We start from the raw sequence: 18,067 nt of genomic DNA on the forward strand, positions 1-18,067 counted from the left end.
CCCTACAGATGTTCTTGGACTCCAACTCCCATAACCCTGAACCATCATGGTCAGGGATGATGGGATCTGTAGTCCAAAAATATCTGGAGGGCCACAGGTTCCCCATTCTTGCACTAGGCTCAGTTGACTCAACTCTAACACTGCAATCCTGCACACGTCTACACAGAGTTCAGTGGGTCTTGCTCCCAGAGAAGTGGGTATAGGATTGCAGCCTAAATCATTGATTAGGGATGGGAAACCTGTCACCCCCAGATATTGCTGAACTACAGCTCTATCCCTGGCTGTGCTGGCTGAGGCTGATGGGAGTTGCAGTACTGCAACATCTTGAAGGCAACAGGGTCAACACCCTGGCTTAGATTAATCCATATTTATGCTCTCAGACTTTTCTATAGAAATTAGACTGGCTCCCTCCTTGTTGTTATTCCACCAGCAGGTGAATACCTTCCTATTCCAACAGGCTTTTAGGAACTGACTGTTTTTAAGGAAGGTGCTGTTGCTGTGCTGTTTTTATTGTTGTTGTTATCTGTATTTTTAATAGATCTGCCCATCTAGTTTTAATTCTGTTAGTGTTTAATTGCTTTTTAATGATTCTCTTTTCTATGTTTTTAGCTTTTTCTATTTTATCCGTAAGCTGCCTTGAGTCCCAGTTTGGGGAAAAGGCAGGATATAACTAAATAATAATAAGAAGAATAATAATAAGAATAAGAATAATTCAGAAAACTCCCTAAAGATGTAAATATTCCCCAGGAAATGAAATGCTTGAGGGAACATCCCTACATCCCTAGTAAAATATATGCATCAACTGCCCTGGAAAAAACAGGACATCCTGTTTCCCCCCCCCCCCCCCACATGAGCACGATGGCCATTTGGGGCTCCTTGCTCTCATGCGATTTCAGGCCGAGGCTTATAAGGACAATTGCTTGAACACACTTAAAATTGAAAGCTTGAACTGTACTTTTCATGATTTTATTTTATTTCCCCCCCTTCTTGGGTGATAAGCGTAGGCTGCATGGCTACCTGGCTTTTTACCTGTGTCTGTATGGTTTTATATCTGTTAAGATCTGTGGTCAAGACCAATGACTGGAAATCTAATGAATGGTGTAACTGGTTCCATACGGTGCACCCAGAGAGATGTTATTTGGCTTACATTTTTCAAACGGCAGCTTCCCCCGACACCAAGATCACAAGGCAAACAACTACCATTTTGTCATGGCATAGGAGCCTTCAGTGCAAAGAACGCTTGCGCATCCTTAACATGGCACTTTGAATTCATGGCCATTATTTGATTGAAAAGAAGTTAAGCATGGTTAAAAAAATGTTGGAGGGAAAGGATTACATTTTAAAAGATGGCATTGTGCCTACTCTGTTGTTGCTATTTACACACCCTTCTCACTAGCTTTGTCTTAGAGGCAATGAGGAGTTTGGGCTATACTTTAAGGGGACAGAACACATTTTTACAGGGCCTAAACAGAACACCAATGAGTTCAATTTACCTTTCTTCCTCATATCCATTTAGAAAATGCAGTGAATGTGTTTTGTTCAGGATCTGGCAGATGAAATATGGCAAACTAGCCAAAAGTGCCTTGGGACTGATTGATTGATTGATTGATTGATTGATTGATTGATCAATCCCTTGTTTGTGGCTCGGCTCTCATGCCCAAGCCATTGGGATCAATTTGTTCTGAAGGCACCCTGCTGCAATGCACCTGCTCTCTTGCCTGTGGCACCTGATGGTTTGAGTTGCATCAGTGGATCACCAAGAGGCTGATGGGTAGATGCTTCTTCCGTCAGCCATAGACTTGCAGTAGAAGATGGCCTGGTGTGTATCCTAGCAACACGAATCCTTTGTGTGTTTGTTTTAGGGCGAAGCCGGTTCCGCTGGCCCCGCTGGCCCTGCTGGTCCTCGTGGAAGTTCTGTAAGTAGTGGAATAATTTCTTTTTAAAGTGTGACATGAACAGGTTCTAGGAACCTTTGATATGAAATGGCGATTAATTTTTCTCACTGGGATGTGTGTTGGTTCTCCTCTCCTACCATAGGGTGAACGTGGTGAGGTTGGCCCTGCTGGTCCTCCTGGATTTGCCGGCCCTCCTGTAAGTATGAAGGGAAATATTGGCTTTCACATGGTTTTTAATAGTTTGGGGCTATAATGTATTTTGAGTAACATTTCTCCCCTCTTGACTTTTTAAGGGTGCAGCTGGTCAGACTGGTGCTAAAGGTGAAAGAGGCCAGAGAGGACCTAAAGGAGAACAAGGCCCACAAGGTGCTGTCGGGTCTGTTGGCAACTCTGGCCCCGCTGTAAGTCAAATGAATTTTATATTAAAATCTCCTCACCTTCTGATCAAACTGTGTAGTCTCTTTGGATTTCATAGTGCTACATCCATAAACTTATTGCATAGCTGTGAAGCAGAATGCTTGCATGGTTCAAATCTAGAATTACTGTTAGGCTGATTTGTGAAGTGCCTAGGATATTTCCCAAAGAGCAGGAACAAAGCATGTCATTCCCAAAAGGATGAAATTCTGGATTGCGTTTGGCACTACATTTGGAGGAATTCAGAGTTAGGTAAACTTTGCAGGGGTGTGGAATCTGTGGCCTTCCAGATGTTGATGAACTCCAGCTCCAATCAACTCCTGCCAGCATGGCCAGTGGTCAGGAATGATGGGACTTGTATTCCAGCAGCAACTACGTGGTCCTTACTCCTTCCTTATAAGCTATTTTCAAGGAGTTAATATATAAATGCTATAGATAGTGGTAAGATGGTGGTAAGGAACCAATACCAGTGGCCATCTTTCTAGGTAGATTGTGTATGTACAGTATTTCCAGAGGAGTTTTGCCATACAGTAGCACTCCTGGTATATCACTTATAATCCAATTATCATAAGCATTGATTCATTGAATGAAGAGTAGTACTTTGAAGAGTCTATGAGTACTGAATGAACTGAAATGACCGCTGGGAGGAGTGCAGGGAGAAGAAATGCCATGGTGCAGCGAAACCAGCTGCCTTCATCTGTCCCAGCTGCAACAAAACATGTCTCTCCCATATTGGTTTCTACAGCCACAGCAGGTGCTGTAACTTCCCAACATTTTGACTTTACCCCCGATGGCGCACTCCTCTATTGTCTCTTGAGACAGATGGGTGCCAACAACAACTGAGTGAACACTGTAACTCGTATGTTAATTTTTCTGCCTGTGGTTGGTAGTATATGAACCACCACTGTTCTTAGAAAAATTATCTCATGTATGAGGTAGTGGTAATGGCAACACATTTCAAAACCAAGTTAGCAACTTTGGGATGGTGTCTTGTCCACGTTATGACTACTGTTACAAAGTAGTAGTGTGTTGCTGGACTACAAATCCCATCATCATCCCATCACATTGGCCATTGGAGTCCCAACACCAACATCACTAGGATGGCCACATGGTTCCCCATGCCTGCATTAGAGTATGAAATAGTGTCTGATCCTCCTTTCAATAAGTCAGTAGCATAGCTTTCATTAATTTTTAACTCCAATCATGATCAAGCCAATATTTGACAGCTGGAACTTTGCAGTACTCTACTTATCTTAATTTTTCCTACTCTTTCTTCTTGTATATAGGGTCCCGTTGGCCCTGCTGGTCCCACTGGAGGTCGTGGTGATTCTGGTCCACCTGTAAGTGTAGAAACTTATTATGTTGATGCTCCTACATCTACCCTCCTGCTGGTCCTTGTAAGTCCTGATCTCTTCATTGATCTTTTTTCCCCCAACAGGGTGTCACTGGTTTCCCTGGTGCTGCTGGAAGATCCGGACCCCCTGGCCCTGCTGTAAGTAGCCACTGAGAACACTCCATCTGTAAATTTAAACAAGGTAGAAAACATAAAGGGTCTGGTGCTTCTATTTCCTCTTTGCAAAGAACAATCCTGGATAACTGGGGTTCTTGGAACCTTGTCAACAGTTGTTTGAAAAGAAGATCTGAAATAGTGGACAAGCTTCTCTGAAAGTTATCCATCACTACCAACCTTCTTCAGCAAATATGCAGCCATTGAGTACATGACATGGTGACAATTGGGCTCAACAGGTCTTCCCAAAACCCTGGATTAGCAGGAGGCTGATCTATACAGTGCATATGAATGAATGTGACTAAGAAAACTCCTCTCTCCTTTACTCAAAGCAGCACTGGAAGAAGGGAATTTGGGTAGGAGGCTGCTTGACCCTTCCCCAACAGCCTCTTTTCATCTGAAATCCCCCTCCCTGAAATTGCTTTTCCACCCACAAATTTCCATACTACTTTTCCCTCGCAAAAATATTGCCTTAACATTTGGCTGGAGAGGGGCTGGATTAACCAGCTTCCTGTAAAGTTACGGGGGTGGGGGATGTAAGCATCCCTCCTCACTCTTTACTCCATATTGTCCCGTCCTGTCCTCCTTAACACTTGCTCTCATTTGAAGTGTGCTCCTGGAGTTCTCTTGTACACATTTGCATGTCATATGCCACTGATCCTTGGCTAGAACATGCTCCAGAATCCTGCGCCATGTGTAAAATTTCTATGGCAGAGCTCCTGGAATTCCTCAACTGGACAAGTCGGTGTGGAAAGTGTTCTCTGTATATAGGAAACCTGAAAAACGTTGCTGTAGAAACCTCAACGAAAGGAGTCAATTGATTTCATGTGATCCTTAGGAACAAGCTTGTTGTAATCCTGCATGGTTAAAGTCACCACCACCAAGATTAGTTGTTGTGGTGTTGTTGTTGTCGTTTTGTTTATCACCAAGAATTTTTGTCAGTTCTTTGCTATCTGGTTTAATATTTTGCTCTCTGTGAACTGGTTACACCAGCAATGTAACCATGGGCATTTATTTACCTGTCTACTTTATCCCTAGGGTATCACTGGTCCCCCTGGCCCTCCTGGCCCAGCTGGCAAAGAAGGTATCAGAGGCCAACGTGGTGACACTGGTCCAGTTGGCCGTGCTGGTGAACCTGGTATTGTTGGGCCACCTGGATTCAGTGGAGAGAAAGGTCCAAGTGGAGAAAGTGGTGCTGCTGTAAGTTATTACAAATAATTCATTTTCCTTCCTTTTTATCATTTTCATTATCATTATTATTACCCATTGTTCAGCAAGGTAAAATTCAGGATTAAAAACAGTTCAGATCAGTCATGCCTGAATACCAGTTCTTAGGTCTGCCTTCACCAACCTAGTGCCCTCCAGAACTACAACTCCTGTCTGTCCCCAGCCAGCACAGCGATGCTGCCTGGGGCTTATAGAAGTTCAGTCCATAACAGCTGGAGAGAGGCACCAGGTTGGCCAAAGCTGTGTTAGTCATTCTTGCCATATTTCTCAGAAATACAGACGTCAGCCAACACAGCCCATGAGTGTGTGTTCTTCAAAGCATATAGGAATCTCCCTTTTAAGTACATGCAGACATAAACCGATGCATCTATTGATTCAGGTCTTCTGCTGGATTGGAGTGACATGGCTTCTCTGAGTCCAGTTCTGCTTCATTTTTTTACTCCAGGGGAATATGTCACTTTCTTCATGAGCTTTGCTGCTCTCAGTAGGACTGCTTTCAGCAAGGTCCTATTCAACCTTTATTTATTTGAAGTTGTTTTATTTATACGAGCCCATCCCTAAATAGCAGGATGAAGTCAAGGATATATATAATCTTGATTTTCAATATTTAGGGCTCCAGAATTCTGTGCATTGTGTGGACTTTCAACCTTCCATGGTAGTCAGGGCAAGAATTCCACAAAATGTTTGGACACAATGGATTGCCCATTGCGCCGGATTATGATGCGGCTCACACCCCCAAATCTCTTGTGAATAGCCTAAAAAAAGAAAAAATGCATTTACGTGAAGACTTTGAAAATATCTGTCCTTGCATCAAATAGTACAAAAGTATTGATGTGCATATAAATTGGTCTCAACAAATTCTAAGCTAAATTTTTGTAGCCACTGGCTGAATTCACAGCCATAAGGTCAATAGCCTTGTTTGGACAATTTAAGGAAGGGATTAGTGCCTGTTACCAAAGGGCATCACTTGATAGAGGTGGTGGAGGGGAATGGCTGGCATAATCCACCATGGATCAATGATGTCATTGGCCTACACCACCACTGAGAATTGCTAGTCGTTCTCCAGGTGTGACAACTGCAACATGAGGTCCCACTTTCTGCTGGTTTCATTGGCCCTGCAAGTGGCAAATAATGAATATGTTTTGATTTGATTTGCTGTTGAGGTCATTAGGCTTATTCTGGCATTGCCATGCGGTCCCATTCCCAAACTTAAACAAGATGATCTGAAACATAATAAGGATTTCAAGGCTGCCTGATTTGTCTTTAAGAAGGCTGGATAACCTTAATCTGAGTACATCAGAAGAGATACATGCACATCTGAGATCAAATTAAGGTGCCAAAGGAGATGGGAAGAACCAGTTTCATTTATATTATAAATTGGAAGTTTGCTAGTCTGCAAATAGGATCTGAAAATTTTATTCTGCTCTTTTCTTTGTGTAGGGTGCCCCTGGTTCCCCTGGTCCTCAAGGTCTTCTTGGAGCTCCTGGTATCCTTGGTATTCCTGGCAGCAGAGGAGAACGTGGTCTCCCAGGCATTGCTGGATCACTTGTGAGTACCATATTCGCCAAGTCTTCAGCTAGGTGGTGGATATGCTTTGTCCAGCATTAGGATGGTGCATGCTAAATTCAATGCTGAACTCTTGGTTTTTTAACCTGGAGGAGAAACACAGTGTAAAGTTGCTCCTTTGGAGTTGTGCGTCCTACAAGTGCGTTGTGCCACTGTTTCATAGGATGTGCCATTGGGTACCAATGCTGGTGTGGGAGTTCAGCTGATGCCCTCAAGCTAGCTGCCTCCTGAGGCTGACTCTACCATTCTGGCAGGACATGTACCAGAAATTCCCTGAAGGAAAGAAGGTCCGGGATTGGCTGTTGCTTGGCAAGTGGGAACCAGTTATATGGTCCTGCCCTGTCAGCTGTTCAACCAATCACGTTTTTGCCTTGGCAGTGGAAACTCCTGCTTGCACCGCCATAGCTGGAACAGACTCAGAAGTTTAGTCTGCACATGTATCATGAGCAAGAGCTGCTTTCTGTTGAGCTGTGGTATAGAATATCCTATAGGATGTCTGGTGTTGGGCAGGTAAAAACCTGGCTCAGGTGAAAAGGGAGTCTGCAGGCACTGCTGACAGGTAGTACCTGCAAAGCCCATTTCAAAGTACTGTGCTAAATAGCACTTTGAAAGGGGCTTTTGGAGACCCCTACAGGCAAAAAAACCCCTCACCTAACATCATTGTGACATCAAACTTGGCCTACCAGTGGCTGGTGGGCAAGGAGATAACATTCTGGGCTAAAATAAGGTTACCAGATTTTCCCCAAGGAATCTAGGACTCTGGCTGGCTTCAGGAGCTGCTTGCTGCTGTGGCGCCCGCCATTTTACATCGCCAGAAGTCCTCATATGATGTGTCTTGTGCTGTTGAACCAATCACGCAACATTCATTCCCTACTAATAAATCTACAATGCTTAAAATATAAATCCGGGGACATTAAATGAAATCTGGGGACATTCCAGGGACAGATTTTGTCCGGGGACAGATTTGTAAATCTGGGGACTGACCCCGGGAAACGGGGACATCTGGTAACCACAGGCTAAAAAGATTCTTCCACCCTTGCTGTAGAGCATCAAGCATGGTCTACTGGCATGAGCTGAAAGTTATATAGTAGTCAAATAATGAATGGGCAAATAGGATGTATTGAATATTTTGCTAGTTAAGTATACGAACAGCAATGAAATGTATCCCTGCTATTGTTTTTAGGGTGAGCCTGGACCCCTTGGTATTGCTGGTCCCCCAGGTGCCCGTGGCCCATCTGGTCCCGTGGGTTCCCCTGGTGTGAATGGTGCCCAGGGCGAAGCTGGACGTGATGTAAGTATACCCTTTTGGTCATAACAGTGGGGAAAAAGAGGTGGGGAAGGTGGAATCCTAAATTTTCAGCAGCATTTAAAATCACATTTGAAGGCTATTTAACACAGCTGTTTTTCATTCACATGAAGGTTTTTGTTTGTTCATTTGTGATTTATTTTTTAATTCAGTGAAATGGAAGTGGGATCCACAAATAGGATAGCAGTTGTAATGTACTTTGCAGGTTGAAGTGTGCTTTGGAAGTCGTTGACAGCAATGCACTTGATCCTATAAAGTGATGCATTGCCATGTTCCACTAGCTGCCATTGTAGGAAAACTCACAGTGACCATATTCAGATAATCATGTCTCAGCTTAATAAACTGAGGTCTGAACTGTACACTTGGCCATTTTGTTCCTCCCTTTGTGCGAGTGAGAAAACAAACCAGGAAATCTTCCATTGACTATAATTTCCCATTTCATGTAGGCTTGAAAAATACAGTTAGCAGCTTTAGAGCAAGATAGTATATATTCAGCCATGGTTTGAAGTTGGCTTAATATGATGTCTGGTTCCTTAGATGTTAGCCATATTTTCCTGATCTGTACAATTAGGAATTAAGTTTTCTAGGTGATATATAATCATCTTTTTCCCCCTCTCACCATTAAGGGAAGAGTGAATGGGCTTCATGTGTGGCCAAAAGGCTCGCTCATAATGTAGTTTATTAAGCCAATATATGATTATCCAAACTCGCCCATTGAAAATGTGGCTCCCTCAGCCTGAAAAGCAAGGTGAGCGCCGTACCCCATAGTCTCCTTTTGATGGGACTTAACCGTCCAGGTGTCCTTTACCTTTTGTTTTTTGTTTTTACCTTCATGTACACAGTGAGGAAGAAATGATAACATGAAAAGATAAGGGGGGGGGAATAATATTTCCATTAAAATCACACAGTTCTCAGAACATTCCATTACTTTTGGTCTGATGAAATAAAGCTGTAATAAAATGAAATGCATAAATAGAGTGCAAAAAAATGGATCAATGTGTTTCTATAATGTCTAAATTACTTAGGAAATCAGTACAATCTAGAAATAAACTGAATCCATCCCTCTGAAACTAGTAATTTGGGGGGGAAACAATCACAATGGAAGAATAAAGTGTGACAGATTATTCCACTTGGAAGTGTTCTGTGATTTGGAGCTGGGGGCAGGAGGGAGGTACAGAACATGCTGTCATTCCCCTGTCAGTAAAGTAAAGCTTTTTTTCCATGTCGTGTGTGATGTTAAGATTATATTTTTCTTCACAGGGAAATCCAGGTAACGATGGTCCTCCAGGCCGTGATGGTACTCCTGGTTACAAGGTAATCACGTTTTCCCCTTCTCTAGGCAGAAGTGAGCCTGTGCTTGCTACAAGCTCATGCCTTTGGACTTCTAAAGGTTTTCCATTTAGGGAAGTCTCCAGGTATTTAGTTGTATGTCGAGATTGATACGAAAGTTGTACAACTGGGGGGTGGATGGAAGGTGGGGTGGGATGTGTTGTTTTTCTTTTCTGTCTCTGTATTAAAAATGCAAATAAAAAAAATTAAAGGTCTTCCATTTGTCCTTTGCCTTCATCTTTTCAGGGTGAACGTGGTGCTCCTGGCAACCCTGGTCCCGCTGGTGCTCTCGGTGCCCCTGGCCCCCATGGCTCTGTTGGCCCTGCTGGCAAACCTGGAAATCGTGGCGAACCTGTATGTGACTTCTATGCTTTTCATAAAATCAAAAGTCAGATGTAATCTATCAGGGCTGCATTTGAAAGGCTTGGGCCCCGAGCCATGTTTCTTGATTGCACCTTTTTCCTCTAAGGTGCTCAAGGGTGATATGCATGATTTTCCCTTTTCCTTGTTTAATGCCCACAGCAACCCTGTGAGGTAGGTAAGGCTGAGAGGCAGCAACTGGCCCAAGGTCACCCAGTGAGCTTCATTTCCTAGTGGGGATTTGAACCCTGGTCTCACAGGTCCTAATCTGGCGCTGTAACCACTACACCACCCATGGGTGCCTCCCGCACTGAGAAGCCCTACAGGCAGTCTACCTGGTGGCATTGAGAAACTTGGCCAAAACCTTTAGGAAGGGTTGGGGTGGGATTCCATGCATTTAGTTGACCTGTTGTAGTTTTGTACTAGACTTAACTGCTTATTGAATGGGTTGGGTGTTAGATACCAGGCAAGTGGGATTTACTGCAGAACTTCACAGTGTGGACTGTTTCTGTCCAGTGTTGGCCAGCCATGCTGTCTTCTAGGGTACTCCATTGCACCTGCTTCCAGTGGGCACTTAGAATTGTGTGGCCACTGAGCATGCTCAGTCCTTATTAAGCCGGGTTTTTATAGCAAGGGTGCATCTTAAATATTTTTGTACAAACCAGCACCTTCCTTTTCTTAGTGGCCCCATTTGGATGGCTGTGCTGTTGTCCATCACCAGCTGAGTTTGCTATTAGATGGAGGGGTAATTTTGTTACTGCTGTGAGCCCTGAAGGCTTATCAAAGCATGAGAAACATTATCGTTGTTGATGATATTTTGGTCTACGTTCAGTGTCTGATCCCTAAAGCACACCCTCTCATCAGTCTACACATGCACAATTCCCCTAACTACCATTCATCCCATCTAGTATTTTCCCCTTATATCCTGCCCAATAAGAAGAGTATTCTGTTCCTTGTATCAATAAGACTTCCATCTTCCAGCTTTTCTCAGACCTAAAATCTGGCCCTTGCATTTCTGTGTTGTGATGAGGAAAGGAATTACAGGTGTTAACGCTGAAGCATAGTGAATAGTAGGATGGTGCTGTTCTTCCATCCCTGTTTTCTGCATGGTGGGTGCCCCCTATTTGCCTGGGAGCCCTACGCTACTCAAAACTTGGCATAATGGCTAGTACCATCCTGTAAACTATGGCCAAGCCCTCCACTATATTGCTGAACATTCCACTACTGCCAGTTCATTGTAAAAGAAAGCAGCAGGGATCACAGTATTCCTTCTTGATTCTCATTGAAGTGGTACCAGTGCGCTTCCCATTTCATCTCCAATGAATGAAGACAACCTCTTGTCAAGTGGCTGTGAGCTGCCACATCACTCCCCCCCCCCTCCCCATACAATTTTCTGTACAGTTACACTTTTTGGCTCCCTTGAAACAGAAGTCCCTTTGCAACCAGACCTCCCAAAACAGGGCCTTCTGAAAATGCCATGCATGCTCTTTCATTCCAGCAGCCATTTGCTATGACTGGCTTTGGGTGTTCTCTTCACATCTGGTGAACAGGAAGTGCAAGTGACTTGAACTATCCCAGCTCTTCCCTTAGCATGTGCTTCCAATGAAGGAAGGGACAAAAACTACCTAAAGTCACACTTTGGGCATTGTGGCCAAAAGAAACGCAGAGGACATGAAGTGTGAACCACTTGTGCTTCCTATTCTTGTCCATATTATGAATGTATTGAGCCATCCTTGGGCCATTCCTTTGTTGGTCAAGGAAAGGGAGCTTTGTCATCACAATCTACAGCGAGCAGTTTCTCTAACTGTTCTTTGCGTCACCATTTCAGGGTCCTGTTGGAATTGCTGGTCCTGCTGGTCCTGCTGGTGCAAGAGGTCTTGCTGTAAGTTTGGATTTTGTTTCGCTTCTGTAATTATGTCCTTTTGGTAAGAAGGCCCATGATGAGGACAGGAATGGAAATCTGGGTTCTGGAAGTCAGTCAGAGAGTTGTATAGATCATGGGGAAATTTTGGCATGAGTAGGAAGTTTAGAATATGGTAGTGGTCTTTCCCTTTGGTTGAAAGCTTTTAAGATTGCACTGGTGGGGTACCTAGCCAAACTCCCATTCCTTATGCGATTGACTTGTGAGCCCTTTGAGGACAGAGAAAGCAAGTGTCGAGTGTAGTAATTTTGAGATGCAGGCTCATCAAAATGGACACAACCTGCTATATGTCTTAAGGCTGGATATAAGCAAAAACCAATGCTTAGGAAACTTTCTAGTCCCAAGCAGGGCTTTTCTTCAGCTGGAACTCACCAGAACTCAGTTCCAGCACCTCTCAGGTGGGCACCATTGCCATTCTAAGAGAATAAGGGAGGCATTCATGATGAGTTCCAGCACCTCTTTTTCTAGAAAAATAGCACTGGTCCCAAGCGAGGCTGTTCCTACTTAGACCAGATCAGTGGTAGAGTAACAAAGGAGAGGGACCCTGAGACATTTTGAGCTGCAGTCCTTGCTCAGCAGAATTGTTTTTAAAGAGAGGTAAATCTGCTTTCTAGACGTGAAAATGTTCCAAAAGCAAACGTACTTGTGTGTGTCTAAACAAACTCTGCAGGTGGAAAGTTCTCTGCAAAGATTCTGTTTTTCACCTTTCCCTTTTTATGCCCTCCACAGGGCCCAGCAGGTCCACGTGGTGAGAAAGGTGGTCCTGGTGACAAGGGACCCAGAGGCGCACCTGGCTTCAAGGGACACAATGGACTTCAGGGTCTACCTGGCATTGCTGTAAGTGTGTTGCCCGAACAATGGGGCGAAACAGCAACAGAAATAATATAGCCTCCCTGATAATCAGCACATTCACAGGCCCTGCATCATTGGTTGCACGCTCTAAGGTCCTTCGGAATTAGTCTGTGTGAAGGAGCTATTGCTGTGGTGTTGCCTTTTCACACTAGAAGGAGTGAGACTTGGTCCACATAGCTCAACATCGATGACTCAGACTGGCAGCAGCTCTCTGTAGAGTCGTCGGCATTTCCTTTCCATTAGGCCAGCAATTAATGTTCAGAAGCAGAGATGTTGTGTATGACTGAAGCCCATCTAGAAATCCTGCCCCAGTGCCCAGATACATGGGGGCAGGCGGTGGTTATTCAGGAGGGAGCGAGAGACCATATGTGCTCAGTGGCATGTTTGTCATCATTATCACTTCCGGTTTCTCAGGGATGGGACTGGACATCCTGTTATAAGGACAGCAAACCAGTTGTCCTTCAGAAGTCCTCAGCCTCCAACTTCCATCACCCCTGACCACAACCTGGGCTGGCTGGGACTGATGGGAGTTGAGGTTCAATAACATCTGAAGGTTTCCTTACCTTCTGCACCCCTGTCCTATTTGTTTAAAACAAAAACAGATTTTGAGAATCAAAATAAGCCCTCCATTATATTCCCTCCCCACCATGAATTTGCCATTTGTGCAAGGATGAATATTCTGCATGGAAACAGGTTTAAGTCAATACAGGAGTAAGTCATGTTTTAAAAAACCTCTCTCCTTTCAACAGGGTCATCATGGAGACCAAGGTTCACCTGGTGCTACTGGACCTGCTGGCCCAAGGGTATGTGAACACGCTCCCTTTGTGTGGGATATTAAACAGTCTTGTTGCTGTTTTTTGAAAAAAGTGATTATATATTTCTACATTTCATTGCTTTGGTGGTGTACTAATCTGCAGGTGTTTCTTTGCTTGCTTCCTTCAGGGCCCTGCAGGTCCTTCTGGTCCTCCTGGCAAAGATGGCCGCAACGGTCTTCCTGGGCCTGTTGGACCTGCTGGTGTGCGTGGCTCTCAGGGTAGCCAAGGACCTTCTGTAAGTATGAAACTGGATGCTGAGGGTATGGGGCTGAAACCATCAATTTTAACACAAGCAGCACCCGGCTGTCCGTGTTTGCTCAGAAGGAAGTCCCACCGCATTCAGTGGGGATAACTCCCAGGTAAGTGTGTATAGCAGGAGTAGCCAATGTGGGGCCCTCCGGATAATGTTGAACTACAGCTTGCATCCCCCCCCCCCCTGATTATTGCCACATGGGCTGAGGCTGATGCGAGCTGGAGTCCCACATCACCTGAACAGCTACCCCCGGGACACAGGATTACAGGCTTGAGTTGCAACCCTATGCAGTTTTCCTGGGAGGAAGCCCCAAAGAATGCAGTGAAACTTACATCTGACCAAACTTGCATAGGACAGTGCTTCTTTATGCTATTTCATAAAATGTATATGCCACTTTATTGTTACAAAAAAACAAAAGCAAAAGCTCCAAGCAAATGTATTATTAGTGCATTTAGTTTGAGAAACTTTGTTGGGTTTTTATTTTTAATTTATTGGGGGGTTTTGTTTTGTTACCATGCTATTTTTATTTTCATATTATTATTATTATTATTATTATTATTATTATTATTATTACTATTATTATTGCAAACTGCCCTGTGATCCTCAGATGAAAAGCGGTATAGAAATTTAACCAATAATAAAAAAGAAAATATTATTTTCTTAAGTTCTACAATTCCAGACGCATGCTACATGAGAGTGAGCCCCACTGAACACAATGGGAGTTGCTTCTGAGTAAACAGAAGTAAGATTGCCCTGTAAATGTTTGAAATAAAATGGCTCCCCTTTTATTTTACTTTCTAGCCCTAATTGGGCATTATACAGTTACCAGATGTGAGGAAGAGCAGGGACGAGCATGGCATCTCCACTCCCTCTGTCATGTCACTTGGCCAATCCCTGCCACCCTTCACATATTAGAGGGCAAATGTCTGCAGCAGGGGACCCTGATGTCCTCACATAGGTCCCTTGCACAAGTTAGAACCCTGATCAGAATTTTAGTTATGATTTTTGTTTGGGGGGAGCAGCAGCAAACCTCTTCTCCCGTATGTGCTGCATTCCCAGTTGAAATTGCCCCCCTGGTGCCTCTTATTAAATTTTCAAAATGCAACATAAGTAGAAGAAACTCAATTAATGTGGAACATTGTTTGGCCATTGTCTGGTGTACATATTACATTTGACCTCACTCTTGTAAGACAGTGGTCATGCTGAACCAGGGAAAGAGTCCACGCTCTCTGCTTAGTGAGTGCTTCATTAAGACTACATGTTTGGTGTCCAGCATCCACTGCCTCATCACTAGGGTTAATGAACCTGGGCCACTTCTATAAGAGGCCCCAGAGGAACCATTTGATGCACCTTGCACTGTGTTTAGGCTCTTTGTGGGGAGAAGGGGTTGGACTTTCTGCACAATCGAGTGAACTTGATTTAAACAAAGGCATGCTCATTTCTGAACACTTTTAGGGTCCACCAGGCCCACCTGGCCACCCTGGCCCACCTGGTCCCAATGGTGGTGGATACGAAATTGGCTATGATGCAGAATACTACCGGGCAGATCAGCCATCTCTTAGACCCAAGGACTATGAAGTTGATGCCACCCTGAAAACATTGAACAACCAAATCGAGACCCTTCTGACCCCAGAAGGCTCCAGGAAGAACCCAGCTCGCACCTGCCGTGACCTAAGACTCAGCCACCCAGAATGGACCAGTGGTATGTTAGTGCTAGATGCTTGACCCAGTGGCTTGCTGACCATGTAATGCACTCGTGGGTGGGTGGCCAATGGAAATCTGTGTGTGCCATTTGTCCATGCAGCTGCCATTCTTCCTTTTGTCTGGGAAACTTTTTGGTAGTAGCGGGGAGAGGCAGGTGGACAAACTCCTAGACCAGGAACAGCCAAGTTTGTGCCCTCCAGATGTTGATGGACAACAATTCCCATCATCCCTAGCTATTGACTGTGCTGGCTGAGGCTGATGGGAGTTGTAGGCTGACAGCATCTACAGAGCATCGTGTTGGTTACCCCTGTGTTAGACTGTCTGTGTTGCTCTCACATAACTCTATCAGCTGTGTTGGGGTAAGAACAGATGGAGGATCAAATTTTTCCATCTACATAATAAAATCTCTCTTTGTAGACTGCAGGAATTGTATTTATCAACACAGCCAGCCCCACCCCCCAAATAAGCCCATATCAGGGGTTATGGCTTTTTATTTAAAACTACTGGATCTCCCCCTCCCAGCGGCGTAGCGTGGGTTATCAGCACCCGGGGCAAGGCAAGTAATTTGCGCCCCCTAACCGGGGCAAGGCAAGTAATTTGCGCCCCCTAACCCGGGGCAAGGCAAGTACAGTAATTTACTCTCCCAAGCAGCAGCAGCGAGGCTTCTCTTTCCCCCGCGCTCTCCCGGAGCTGCCTTTTTTCTTTCCTTTTTTCCCTTTCTCCAAGGCTTTTCGCTTTCTCTCCTTAATTGATTCCCCCTCCACACCGCGGCGTTTCCTGACTGCTTCCCCCCCCTCCCCTCTCTCTCCTCCTCGCTCTGCTTGCCTTGCCCTGCCCTGCCCTGCCCTGCCTGAGGGCGCCCTGAGGAGACTCCGCTCTCCTTTTTGACCAGGCGAGGTGGAAAAAAGGGAAAAGTCTCTTCCCGCCCCCTCGCCAGACTCCCTGCTCGGCTCGGCTCACTACCCAGGCGGCCAGTGGAGAGAGAGCCGCATAAAGCTCCTCTCCCTCTGCTTCGCCAAGCTGTCAAAGCCCGGCAGCAGCGGCAACGGCAGCAGCAGGCGCAGCCAGACCCCCGCCAGCCAGCCAGCCCGCCCACCCGCCTGCCCGGCTTCCTCTCCTTTTTTTGCCCGCGGCAAAAGTCTTCGCTCTCCCCCTTCCGAGACCTCCTCGCCAAGCCGAGCGAGCGCGGGCTCCCTAACCCGTGGATTTTAGTAGGGGCAGAGAGCTGCTAGTGCGAGTGCGCCCCCCGCCCATGTTGCGCCCGGTGCGGCCAGCACTCCCGGCACCCCCCACGCTACGCCACTGCCCCCTCCCTTCTGTTCCAACCCCACACCTAATTCCTCTCCACTTTTAGCCCTTCACATCAACAAGTTAATAAATGGTACAACTAGATTTAAACAATAACTATTAGTTACACGTAAGTGATTTTTAAAAAGGGGGGGATTTAAGGTTTCTGTATTGTCCGTACTTGTACTGTTCCTATGGCTGCAGCAGTGTGGGTATTTAACATGAAGATGGGCTTACTGTTGCTTTTTAAAACGATAGGCTTCTACTGGATCGATCCTAACCAAGGCTGCACCATGGATGCCATTAGAGTTTATTGTGACTTCTCCACTGGTGAGACTTGCATCCATGCCAATCCAGAAAGCTTCCCAGCTAAGAACTGGTACAGCAGCAAGAACCGTGCCGAAAAGAAACACGTTTGGTTTGGAGAAATGATGAATGGCGGTACTCAGGTGAGTTTCCATACTGCATCCATTATGATAAATGTGTTCTCTAAGGCCAAAAACATTCTAGTAAGGAAGGCAAAAACCCCGCTGATTATTTTTTAATCCACACAGCAGATACATTAGCCCTGTTCATAAGAAGGGCTCCCTGGCTGGATCAGACCAGCAAACCATCTATTCCCACATTTTGCTTCCAACAGAGGTTGCATTTTGATACAGGGAGTTTGTGACCCTCCAGACCCACTGGACTCCAATCCTTCATTGTCCCCAGCCATAGCGACTATCTGGAGATTATGGAAGTTTCAGTACAATGACATCTTGAGTTGCACAGGTTTCCCACCCCAAGTCTACCACCTCTGAATCTCAAACTTCCATTTAGCATCATGAATTATCGCCATGAATAGGGATTGAGTGGGGTGAGGAAACAAACTCCCTGCTGCTGCTGCTGCTGCTGCTGCTCCTTCTTTGGCCAGTGAGTGAGGCCCCTTGCCGTGATGCTTTGCCTGGAGCTTCCCAGTGGCCTTGGACAAAACTTAAGTTCTGACAATTTCTTCTCAAATGCTGGTGGTACTCCACCCCACCCCCCAATTGCCTTGCCCTTCAGAGGCCAAGATGTTCCAAGTTGACTTATGTGCAAAATGTATTTCATAATATGCGTGTGATTTTGACTGAAGCTTTCCCCCTCCCTTCTGTTTTTAGTTTGAGTACAACGAGGAAGGTGTAACCACCAAGGACATGGCCACCCAACTTGCCTTCATGCGACTACTGGCTAACCATGCTTCCCAGAACATCACTTACCACTGCAAGAACAGCATCGCTTACATGGATGCAGAAACAGGCAGCCTGAAGAGTGCTCTGTTAGTGCAGGGATCCAACGATGTCGAACTCCGAGCTGAAGGCAACGGCAGGTTCATGTACAATGTTCTTGAAGATGGCTGCTCTGTAAGTACCAGTTTCTTCCTGCTTATCAATATCTTTGAGTGTTACTGCCCTCCTACAGAGCCAGGTCACTTAATATACTTGTTAGAATAGGGAGTCGTTAAGGGTTATTTTGTTTATCCAAGGTAAGTCTTCAGCTTTTCCAAGCACCTGTGAAAAGGCACTACTAAAATCTCTCCCTATTGTAACACCAAGGGACAAGGGTGGCGCTGTGGGTTAAACCACAGAGCCTAGGGCTTGCCTATCAGAAGG

General features: G+C 45.2%; 1 protein-coding gene across 1 annotated transcript in view; it reads left to right on the plus strand.

Annotated features, from left to right (window-relative positions):
- The window catches only part of COL1A2 (collagen type I alpha 2 chain), a 57,893-nt gene that overhangs the window by 38,301 nt on the left and 1,525 nt on the right, over positions 1-18,067 (plus strand). Inside the window, exons 32-48 of the mRNA XM_081881907.1 lie at positions 1,863-1,916; positions 2,038-2,091; positions 2,189-2,296; positions 3,596-3,649; positions 3,748-3,801; positions 4,855-5,016; positions 6,484-6,591; positions 7,793-7,900; positions 9,176-9,229; positions 9,491-9,598; positions 11,433-11,486; positions 12,255-12,362; positions 13,127-13,180; positions 13,320-13,427; positions 14,901-15,147; positions 16,695-16,885; positions 17,576-17,818. Of these exons, the coding sequence (XP_081738033.1) occupies positions 1,863-1,916; positions 2,038-2,091; positions 2,189-2,296; positions 3,596-3,649; positions 3,748-3,801; positions 4,855-5,016; positions 6,484-6,591; positions 7,793-7,900; positions 9,176-9,229; positions 9,491-9,598; positions 11,433-11,486; positions 12,255-12,362; positions 13,127-13,180; positions 13,320-13,427; positions 14,901-15,147; positions 16,695-16,885; positions 17,576-17,818 (1,869 nt within the window). The remainder of the gene's footprint in view (positions 1-1,862; positions 1,917-2,037; positions 2,092-2,188; positions 2,297-3,595; positions 3,650-3,747; positions 3,802-4,854; positions 5,017-6,483; positions 6,592-7,792; positions 7,901-9,175; positions 9,230-9,490; positions 9,599-11,432; positions 11,487-12,254; positions 12,363-13,126; positions 13,181-13,319; positions 13,428-14,900; positions 15,148-16,694; positions 16,886-17,575; positions 17,819-18,067) is intronic.

This window comes from Podarcis erhardii (assembly GCF_964252035.2).
Source record: "Podarcis erhardii genome assembly, chromosome: 12".
In the NCBI taxonomy this organism is placed as follows: domain Eukaryota; kingdom Metazoa; phylum Chordata; class Lepidosauria; order Squamata; family Lacertidae; genus Podarcis; species Podarcis erhardii.